Below are 11641 nucleotides of genomic sequence, written 5' to 3'. Positions count from 1 at the left end.
GAGATGAAAAATGGGTCTTATATATAAATCACACACGCAAACGTCAGTGGCTAGCTCCAAACGAAAAAGGAATAGAGGCACCAAAAACAGAGCCTCACCCGAAAAAAGTTATGCTGTCCGTTTGGTGGGATATTCATGGTATTATTCACTGGGAACTCCTACCAAGTGGAATGACTGTTACCGCATCAGTATACTGTAATCAGCTTGAAAATTTAAACCAAAAAATCTGTCAGAATCGTCCACAGCATGCTAAAGTTTTTTCTTACACGACAATGCTCGCCCACACATTGCAAAAGTGACTCGGCTAAAGCTATTGGAGCTAGGTTGGAAAGTGATACCTCATCCACCGTACTCTCCAGAATTGGCACCTACGGATTACGCATTGTTCAGATCGCTAAGCAATGCCTTGAATGAAAAAAAGTTCGATGATCAATCCCATCTACGACAGTACATAGCTGAGTTTTTTGAATCTAAACCTAAGAACTTCTTCGCCGATGCTATTCATTCTTTACCAGAACGATGGAGACAAGTAGTAGATAACGAAGGCCGTTATATTTTTGATAAATGATTAAAATAATAAATTAAATAAAAATTACAATATTGGTTATGATTCGCTCATTACTTTCTTACCAACCCAATATAATTTTCCTTTTTATTCGTGACGTTACGTATTTCTGACGTTATATTAGAACTAACCCTTTTTCTACTCGTCGACTTTAATCTAACTATTTTTAACATAACTATTTTTAAAAACCGGGACTTAATCGCGTATAACTACATATTAAACTGACCTCCAACGTTTCAAGGACGGCGTTGTCCCCGTGGTCTCGGAGAAGACTTAACTTTCAGACTTTAATCTGTCAATTAGACCACAGACTAAACTGTAAGTGCTGACTTTTCAGTGTTGGATAGTCTTTGACACTTATACTCCAATTGCTAATTCGAGTCCAAAAAAACTACGACAGATACGTCAATGTCACAGCTGTCAATGTCACTTATGTCACTGTCAAAATACTTTTCAGGTTTCGCCAACCTTCTACATTCTTTATTTGGCACGTAAGAAATCCAAGAATACTTGATGATAAAATTGTGAAGAAAATTCGTTTTAGTTTTTTTGTTTTAATTCTCATACGTCAAATTAGTTCCACCGGTCGCCACTAATGATAAATGTTGGTAATTCGCATTATATTACGTGTATATGTGATAATCAACATCACCTTCATTCACGTTGCTAATAATAATAAAACTTAAACCAGACAAATGTATGCACTAAAGCTGCCCTATCTCAGTCAGGTGCAATTTTCGCCAATGTTTATTAAATTAGTCATTGGAGTCTAACAACCCATTACCAATATTAGAATGTTATTGCTGAAGGGTAGCACCTGAACTGGCTCTCAGAATGGCGCGTGGCGAAGTCAGGGGCTCACGAAAGGTATTTCCTTAGTAACGAGTGCCCAATGTATCTCTGAGACTCCTCAGGAGATTTGGAACCATAAATTGAAGAACATTACTCAAACTTACATACTCTCTTTAAGGTAAAACAATAGATCATTACATGTGCCATTTTTTATCTAAAAGGTTCATAAGTGTCGGTTGTCAATAAAGCGCTACTTGCATATTAACGTCTGTCTATCATATATCAGAGATGTAGTCTGTATATCTGTGTATCATGCATAATAGTAAATTCAAATACAGTTTGACAGACCATGGTGTCATGGCCGCTTCCAAAACAATGGCGGCCGTGGCAACCATAAAGCCCAATATACATTATTTCGCTGATTAGCTAATTGTAAAATATATGTATAAAAAATTGGTCACAATATCTATATCATCAATAGTTTGTTCTATACCGCAAAATATAGCACCAAATGTTATTGATACCTGAAGTGATACAAGCGCAATACCAACTTTACAACTAAAAATCACGGAAAAAAGAAAGAAGATCGAGCGTCCTAGTATTTATGTAAATAATAAAAGACTATTAAATATATAAATCAAAGGATTGAAATAAATAATAAATAAATTATCTTGGCGTGTGTTTTTATAAAAAAGGAATATACTATTTTACAAACATTTTATTGCAGTGGCAACATCGTAGTAGTTTTTTTGGACTCGAATTAGCAATTGGAGTATAGTCAACTATAATATTTCATTACAGTTCACTGTAGTTAACTGAAATAATTTCAAAAATAGAACTTCATACAAGTTCTATACTAATTTACGACACCTGACAATTTTTTCTGCATCTGAAACACATTTTTTTTTATCTATCGCGTTATCAACCAATGAGAAGCAGTTATTACAAACAGTTGTTGCAAGGAAATTCGATACTGATACAACGGTAAACGACGCTATTAATATTAGTTTTTACTTGAATGATGATATTGTTCGTCCACTGATGATGAAAATGATGACTCATAGAAAAAGTATAATTAAGCTTTATCCTCTCGTACCGTACTATTAGGCCACTCAGCAAGCTTCGTGGCCTAAACATGGTACTCGACTGAAAAGCTCTGTATTACCTATATCACGATTACATAAAATACTATTTTCGAGCTATGATGATCAATCATAAAAGCATAGTCCATAAGTAATAATAATATAATATAATATATCTTTGTTGACCTCGCATAATATGCTGGATAATTCGGTGTCTAGAAAAGGTAATCTATAATCCATTGCCTGTTACGTTTTAACTGCAGCATACATATGTTATCTCTCTCTCTTTTTATATCTATTTAACTTACGATGTACTAGTTTTATGTATTAGCATGTATTTAGTTAGTATGTAAAAACAGATATAACTTGATTGATTACAGTTTTTTGACACTCGTTCATGATTTATTCAATCATATTAATAAAAAAAAAGCTTGCTATTTACTTATATGGTACTATTTGGCTTACTTATACTTACATAATATGTTTATGATATATATCCTTTTGACAGACACCCCAATCATGGTTCCTACTGCATTTAATGGAGAATAAAGTGCTTAGTTAAGTACCTAAAGTAAATATAATTTTAGATTTATTTAATTTAATTCTAAGTACCACTGAGTTCTGTATCACAGGATATCCTAGCTCAGAAGCCAAAGGCTTGTTTGCCCACTGTATATGTGTTTTTAAGTAAATAAATATTTCTATTTCTATTTGTTCTGCACAAATACTATTTTAAACTTAAAGTTAAACATACGAGGACGCAGACGTTACCAATAGATTAAGTATAAACGGATGAACAATAACTGTACAGTCACCGGTATAAATGATTATATCTCTACCTTGTCGCCTTTAATCGCTTGACAATGTGACTGTACCATATGGAATGAAGTAGGTATAGGTGACGAAAACAGAATGGGATGAATTAAAAAACTTAACAAATAACGAATGGGACGATCGAAGACGATACATAAAAATCCTCTGAAAACCACACGCGATGTAGGTTAAGTGTATGCACTCGTCGCAAACAATTTACACAATTGACAAAATCCTCGTAACGTTTTCATGGATCACCTTAAACAAACTGTTTGCGTGATTGTGATTAACACCTCGGCTTGCCAATGATGCCTCGAAACTTGCAATTGTCAATAATAAACTGGCCATATTTATACGAGGTGCGCACTCCGAACTTTAAACATTCGGGACCCACCGCACCGGCAACACATTGGTTGGGACATATCCAAAATATCAGCACAATGATGAAGATTGTAAGTTGTAATTTTTTTTTAATTTTAAAACAACAACTGTTATAAATTATTATGTACCTTATACAGCTTCCGGATCAGAAATCCGTCTTATACCCCTGTACCTACAATAAAATTTTTACATAATTTCCATTGTAACAAAGTATAATGAAAAAATTGTTATGTGGAATAAATTTTCAACTAGATTAAAACAGCATAATGTATATTAATACCTATTTATTGTAATTTATTTACTTGATCCACCACACGCTTCGTCAAAACACAGATGTAATCCGCCCAAGCGTCGTCAGATTCTTATTCTACATTATCAATAAAACAAACCACAATATCTGCAACACGCTTCGTCAACACACAAAAACTAACATAACTACAAACTATTTCCATCCCCTCTCTGCACCGTGCCTGGCCCGAAAGTTCCCATCACACTGGCCGCATTCCCACGCTGTATAGCGATGGAAACTTGTTGGACCAGCCAAGACCCAGAACGGGGATCACTACCCTTGTCCCGCAAACATCTGCCCAACTCCCTAAATAGCCCTAACGCCTCAATACCCCAGGGTCCAGCAGTCTCAACAGCGACCGGTACAAAATCGTACGTCGCTTCCAAGGTGGAGTACTTCGCATGTTTTAGTTTTGCAGCCGCCTCCGCCGCCGCTCCCGCTGACTTAAGGGTGTGCCTCAAATGAGATGCAGCATACGTACTTACACATGTTGCATCCCACAAGAGACAACGCCCCCTCCGCCAAGGGACCAACGTCAAACCGTCAGGTCTCTTGCCATCCGTGCGTGACAAACCCGGCGGCTCTAAAACACACGGGACATTAGCCGACACCATAGCCCGACGTACTATATCGTTTATTGAATGGTGCCTCGGAAAACGTCCAGCACACTTCTGGCAACTCAGCCCATGGTGACCATTCTGCTCCACCATAACACCGCATATACAACGGTGCGCCTCACACACCTTAGCCCCCAACCTCAAGGCCACTGCTATCCTCAAAGAATCATTATCAAGCAGTGTACCCAAATGCGGTGATAGCAAGGCATGCAACCACGCGCCTGACTCCGGCTTTGAAGTTGCTCTCAGACGTGCCAAATCTTCAAACCCGAGCTTACACAAAATGTCATCCCACTGCCTCAGCAGCATAGCTATTTTCAAGTCTAATATAACGGGCACCTCTCCATATCTTTAATAAAAACATACATAGTTGGGCAAAGCAACTGTTTGTGATCGTAAAGATAAGTAAATATTATCGATTCATATAATGCCTATTTAGTTGTTGATTTTTAAAACTCCCTAAACAATATTTTGCTTTTTATTTATTTCTTCCTTTCATTTCATCTCCTTAGTGAAAATAAAATTATATTTTAATAATTTAAACCAAATAAAGTTGATTTAATGTACACATTAGTCTATCTCTAGGCTTAGTACTAGATATTAATACAATTGCAATAAAAAGTTTGGTTTGTGACAGACTTTGTTCGCTCTGGCCACGCTGGCGCTCGTATGTGCTGTGCCTCAGGACCAGCCTGCAGCTGCTGGAGCCGCGCCGGTCGCGATCGTGAAGCAGGACTCTGAAGTAAACATCAATGGATACAATTTTGAGTAAGTGGTTAATAAACCAATAGATACTTCTCCAATTTAAAGGATGTCCCTCCCGTTGGAGTCTCCTCTATTTCTCTCTCTCGTATACTCATTTTTGATACGACATGACGCCAGTTCTCTTCTTTTATTTGGTCTATTTGGTTAGGAATTGGTCTGCCTCTCTTTCTTCCATAAGTGACAGTACCTAAATGAAAATTCAAGTTAAATAAATTAGGTTGTTTGTGGCCAAAATTTACCCATCACAATAAATTATTGCAGTGTTACCTTACCGAATGGTCAATGAGACCTGTTGGCCATTAAGTACAATCCTAAGTTCGCTAAAGCATCAAATACTCATAATAATATGCACTAATATGCACTTTTTTCCAGCTTCGAAACAAGTGACGGCACAGCCCGACAGGAACAGGGTGAATACAAGAACGACACCGACCAACAAGGTCTCGCCGTGAAGGGCAGTTACAAGTACGTGGCTCCTGATGGACAACACATCTCCGTGACCTTCGTGGCCGACAAGAATGGCTACCAGCCCACCCAGCACCTTTTCAACGAGCCTGCTCCTGGTGCTGCCCAACCCTGAAGACCACATCAAAGCACACTTCGCTGTAACCAAATGTTTTATAGGAAATAATATACTCTAGTCGCTATGGTGACATTTTTCATTAAAATAAAGATCAACATCTTGATGACATAATGACATGGTTTCTATTTTTTCACTTAGCCTTAATACTTATGTAGTCCATAATATAACTTAACTGTAGAGTTCTATCAGAATAAACTAATTTTCAAAGCCTGATGACACTCTCAGCATGGTCATAAACACGTTTTTATATTAGACGTTGTTTACCTACTTAACATTCAGAATCAAAAATCTGAAGGTGCTTATTAATTAGAACTCAAAATTCGATGTTTAAATTCTTTATTTAAAGGTATTTCTGTAAAAACATGCTGTAAGTTATTCTCTAAGTTAATATCTCTTGAAAACTTACAAACAAATTAGTTTTTAGATATCTGGTGAAATATAATAATACGCATATAATATGAGCTTTGCTATTAAAAACTTAGAGGCTGTTGTAATCGTAAATGGAGAATAAAAGTAGGTATATTTTCGTGTAACGGTTGCATTGTTAAAAACCTCATGTAAGTTAGAATACTTAGAATAAACGTCCGAGTATACTGACATCAAAAGAGATGTTATTTAATTATCGTCCATCTCTCTCGCATCAGGCAACATAACTGGGGAAAAGTATAAGAAACATGCACTATATTTAAATGATATCCTTTAGGTACATGTCCAAATGATATTACTGTAAATTAGTATTGGCCTGAGAGCTGCTTATCCTAGTTGGGAAACATTATTTAGATATTTAAATGATTACTTTGCAACAGGATGTCAAATTAAAACTTGTCGAAACATACACATAGACCGAGCCTGGCGAACTCATTTTATGGTGGTGGCATAGTTATTTATGGTTCACTAATATTTTTTTCGTCACATTTGCTGTTTAAAGGTAAGGTATCATTGCGTCTACGTGTACTGAAGCATAATGTACTATTTTATTCCCAAGGGAATAATGGATTTAGTTTTAAAAATGAATACAATACTTCAGGCAAAGGATGTTTCAATCTGCCAAGGATTTTTATTGCACAACCAAAATTTTACTATTAAGCTGTAAAAGATATTATACGGTATGAAAAATGCATTTTATTTATCTTTTACAATTATTTTAGTGTGTTTTGCATTTATTTCGTAAATTTAACTCAGATAAATTGTTATAATTTACAATCTGACGATATGCTCTCTACTCGCGCTTGACCGCGTGCGTACGCGGGCACCCACCGTTGCCTAGCAACGGATAGTACAACAGATCAAAATATTTAAATGTATGAAAAATAAGTATAATTTAAGTTCAATTATATGATTTATATGCTTTTTTGAACATTGCATTTAATTTATATGCAGTGTTTTCGTGTTTGTTTTCGTTCAAAAAGTGTTTGTTATCAAAAACAATGGATTTAATAGGAATAATCTGATCTAGATCAAGATACACGCAAGCAACGCCGCCGGTTGAAGGTTTTGCCTTATAACTGTTTCCTCTCAAATGTGATGAAAAACATTGTGTGTAACTCAGGAGGTAAGGACATTAAAGACTTGTGTCTATTATTCACTCCTGCCTGCGGCAGTCGAGAATAATAACACGCGTCTTTAATGTCCTCCTTACCTCCCTTGTTGCACAATGTACTATATGTTATGTGGGTAGTTTTTGCACATTGTAATTTTGCGCAGTCACCCGTTGACCACAAACGCTGTAAAGTATACGAAACGTCGGGATAGATTGTAGATTCTTTATACGCGATATAATCCATTTCCATGCTTTTATTTCATGAGTCCTTATAATCTCAAAAACTGTAATAGGTACTTATCTTAGATAGTGTCAAACTTTTTTGTATTATTGATACATCGTGCAGATTTTTTGATGAGGTCATCCATATATCTAATACTAGCTTTTGCCCACGGCTTCGCTCGTGTTAGAAAGAGACAATAAGTACCTAGCCTATGTCACTCTCCATACCTTCAATTATCTCCACTAAAAAAATCATGTCAATTCGTCGCTCCTTTTATAATAAAAAGGTCAAACCCTCCAATTTTCAAACCCTCACTATTCCTAAATTACCTACACGTCTTTTTAGGGTTCCGTAGTCAACTAGGAACCCTTATAGTTTCGCCATGTCTGTCTGTCCGTCCGTCCGTCCGTCCGTCCGTCCGTCCGTCCGTCCGTCCGTCCGTCCGTCCGTCCGTCCGTCCGTCCGTCCGTCCGTCCGTCCGTCCGTCCGTCCGTCCGTCCGTCCGTCCCGTCCGTCCGCGGATAATCTCAGTAACCGTTAGCACTAGAAAGCTGAAATTTGGTACCAATATGTATATCAATCACGCCAACAAAGTGCAAAAATAAAAAATGAAAAAAATGTTTTATTAGGGTACCCCCCTACATGTAAAGTGGGGGCTGATATTTTTTTCATTCTAACCCCAACACGTGTGTTATATTGTTGGATAGGTATTTAAAAATGAATAAGGGTTTGCTAAGATAGTTTTTTGATAATATTTATATTTTCGGAAATAATCGCTCCTAAAGTAAAAAAAAGTGCGTCCCCCCCCTCTAACTTTTGAACCATATGTTTAAAAAATATGAAAAAAATCACAAAAGTAGAACTTTATAAAGACTTTCTAGGAAAATTGTTTTGAACTTGATAGGTTCAGTAGTTTTTGAGAAAAATACTGAAAACTACGGAACCCTACACTGAGCGTGGCCCGACACGCTCTTGGCCGGTTTTTACATGAATTTTATCATATAAAACTGATAAATAGTTGTACCTATTTTCATATAATAGTTATTCATTTTCGACTTCTTTTTACGTATCACATAAATGTAAAATATTCTGAATTTAAATCCAATTTCATTCCATTTCACCAGCATTCAAAAATCTTAAACACTTTTAGTCAATAAACAACTGTAAGTACAACATTGAGACTGCTTCTATAGCAAAATTAAGAAAACTTAAAATAAATATAAAAAAGAAAATTGTAAAAAATGTTTAGAATATTTTATTGTCCCTTAGCGGGCCGGGCGCGGATGACAGGATTGAACCCCTTATCATCAGCAGTGTAGGTGACCGTATACTCCTGGCCGTCGGGAGCCACGTACGAGTACTGGCCACGCACGGCGATGCCCTGGTGATCGCCCACCGTGATCAGAGAGCCTTCTTCTGTCCGGGAGACGCCATCGCTTAACTTGTATCTGAAATGAAAATAGCATTTTGTAAAATTTAAAAACCTATTGATGTAAATTGAAAGAACTAATGCTCGACGCTGAACTAGTATTGGACATGGACACTTTATGTCAAAGTCATAGCAGTTAAATTTGAACAACGAATATTTTTGTATATTCGAATTGAAACCTTTGACATGAAGTGCCTTCAAATGCACAATGTTTTTTATGGGACTGCAGCAAACACCAAAAGTGATACAACTATTACTTATTTGTTTATTTAACCTTTATTGCACAAAAGACAACCTTAAAGTACAAAAGGCGAACTTAATGCCATTAGGCATTCTCTACAAGTCAACCTTTAGGCAAAACAGCAAAATAACAATACTGGAACAAATCAAATTATTATATTAAATATTTTTTGATTTGTTGTTTTTCAAGTAGTCACACTAGTCAATTACATATATAAATTATAAAGTGAAATAGATATCACACACGAAAGGAAAAAACGACAAGGCCCACTGGAGGCCGAGCCGGGAATCGAACTCAGCTTACGCGCCTATTAACGTCATTACCACTAGACCACCCGCCCGCCGTGGTATCCGACGAAATTTCTCTAGTGTATGTTATTTCTGACAAGGCTAACCAACTCTAAGGGTAAGGGGGCTCTAATGTGTGCTTGCACCTCCTATACGAATCCTTTACAGGATTGCGATATAGCTAGAGAGATGGTGCTGCCATCTATACAACTATGGAACAAATCAAATTATTTTATTAAATAATTTTTATACCACAATCCTGTTAACTCCACATTTATATTACCCATAGTTATTTCTAGAAGAAAAGAAATAGACAACAAATAACTTGATTGATAGATGTTTTTATTGTTTGGTATTAACTTTCCAAGTCGCGCGAAACTTATTTTATAAAACCGTATCGAAATGTTAAAAAACAATCGGCCTCCAAAACTCAAACAAATCATTTGTACGTCACAAAATGTTACAAACCACAACAAAACTTAAATTTCTCATTAAGAAAAGAACTTACTCGAAATTGTACCCATCTTCTTTGACGAATGTTCTTTCAGTTAGGACTTCTACTTCTGGTTTGGATGCGTCTTCAGCAGCTAAGCTGACTGCCAAAATGGCGACAAACACAACTTTCTAAAAGTAAATATTCATGGTTATTAGATTTCTTATAGCAGTAAGTAAGTGCAATTCATCTTTGACCCTTTCAGCGCCATAGTCCGATATATAAGACGCCGAAATCCGATAAAAAAGATAAATTTTCGTGTAACTTCGTACTACAGCCTTCGTACTCGTGCATGGGTCGGTGAAAAATTTAAAGCGATTAAAATAAATATCAGTTTCAATGAATCAGCAAGTAAATTGCCCTTAAATTTAATTCTTATCATTTTATACTATTACATTTTATAAGTAAGGTGTTCAACAAAATAAACTCACCAAAGCAATCATTGTGAACTGAAGGCGTGGAATGATTCAAAATTGAGAATGTGTTCTTTAAATAGGACTTTTGTTTGCAAATATTACAGCAATTGACAATGTGCAAATGTATGTATGCGTATGAGGTGATAACTCGAATCAAGTGAGGAAATATCGCGGGCCTACTCTGTACGAGTTCATTAATATGTATGCTGTTTTTCACCTTATTCCAGTGAGTTAAGCTGAAGGAAAGTACACATGTTTATGAACTCTATTGTACGAGTTAGCCAAGGATGTCAAAGTGACATGCAACTGTTGAAGAATGGCTAGAATAGTCACATTCACATTATCATCTAATATCTTATAAACTTTAAAATATATTATCTTTAAGTCTTCTTTTTAGGGTTCCGTGCCGAAAGGTAACCGGCACTTTATTACTAGGACTCCGCTGTTCGTCCCTCGCATAGTCACTATACTTTTACGAGTAATTAATGTTTTATTAATACTCGTAGCAACTCGTAGTAACGTAAAAAGCTAATTTAAAAACATAGTTTTGTAAAATATTAGTCATTACTCACACAATTTTTTTCATTTTAAACTTTTTCAAAGAAGTTGTTTTAGTCGTTGCAGAAAAGATGAATGACCAATGCCAGTTTTTGATTTAAATTACATAAATTAAATAATAAAACTATCATTTGTTTAAAAAATATAATGAGAAATAAAAAACATAACTGAATAAATAAATAAATATAAATTCTAAAACTATCAATCACTTTCTTAAAAAATACGTTCATTACGTTTTACTTTTTGTATAAAAAATCCAGTCTTGATCCCAACTCGGTGAAACTCAAAAAATTGCCATAAAATTACAATACCACAACATAGACACATACCTAATTAGCAATCTTAAGACGATACAGGAGGGGTCAATTCTCCATACAATAGACGCTCTCTACTATTTCCTCCCTGGTTTTTGAAGATAGAGCAATGATTTTTTCAACACAGATTATTATTATTTTTATCTGTGTCGGACCATTTTGATTTTTTTGATATTTTTCAAAAATTTCCAAAAACGGCCTTTTTCATTATGGCGCAAAAAAAGGTGTGATAATCAAGATTGGTAACAATTAA

At 35.8% G+C, this 11641-nt stretch overlaps 2 protein-coding genes across 2 annotated transcripts; one reads left to right on the top strand and one right to left on the bottom strand.

Moving 5' to 3' along the window:
* Positions 1–3596: 3596 nt before the first annotated feature.
* LOC125226612 (endocuticle structural protein SgAbd-6-like) lies at positions 3597–5998 on the top strand. The gene is made up of 3 exons (XM_048130642.1): positions 3597–3704; positions 5177–5307; positions 5677–5998. The coding sequence occupies exons 1-3, from the start codon at positions 3693–3695 to the stop codon at positions 5882–5884; spliced, it is 351 nt and encodes a 116-aa protein (XP_047986599.1). The 5' UTR covers positions 3597–3692; the 3' UTR covers positions 5885–5998.
* Positions 5999–8890: 2892 nt separating this feature from the next.
* Positions 8891–10816, bottom strand: LOC125226613 (endocuticle structural glycoprotein SgAbd-5-like). The gene is made up of 3 exons (XM_048130643.1): positions 10532–10816; positions 10116–10231; positions 8891–9098 (listed from the first exon to the last, which is right to left on the bottom strand). Exons 1-3 carry the CDS (start codon positions 10541–10543, stop codon positions 8906–8908), a joined length of 321 nt encoding a protein of 106 aa, XP_047986600.1. The 5' UTR covers positions 10544–10816; the 3' UTR covers positions 8891–8905.
* Positions 10817–11641: the final 825 nt, after the last annotated feature.

This window comes from Leguminivora glycinivorella, chromosome 5 (genome assembly GCF_023078275.1).
Source record: "Leguminivora glycinivorella isolate SPB_JAAS2020 chromosome 5, LegGlyc_1.1, whole genome shotgun sequence".
NCBI lineage: Eukaryota > Metazoa > Arthropoda > Insecta > Lepidoptera > Tortricidae > Leguminivora > Leguminivora glycinivorella.
Note: the sequence above shows the minus strand (reverse complement) of the source record. Positions and strands in the feature narration are given on the sequence as shown.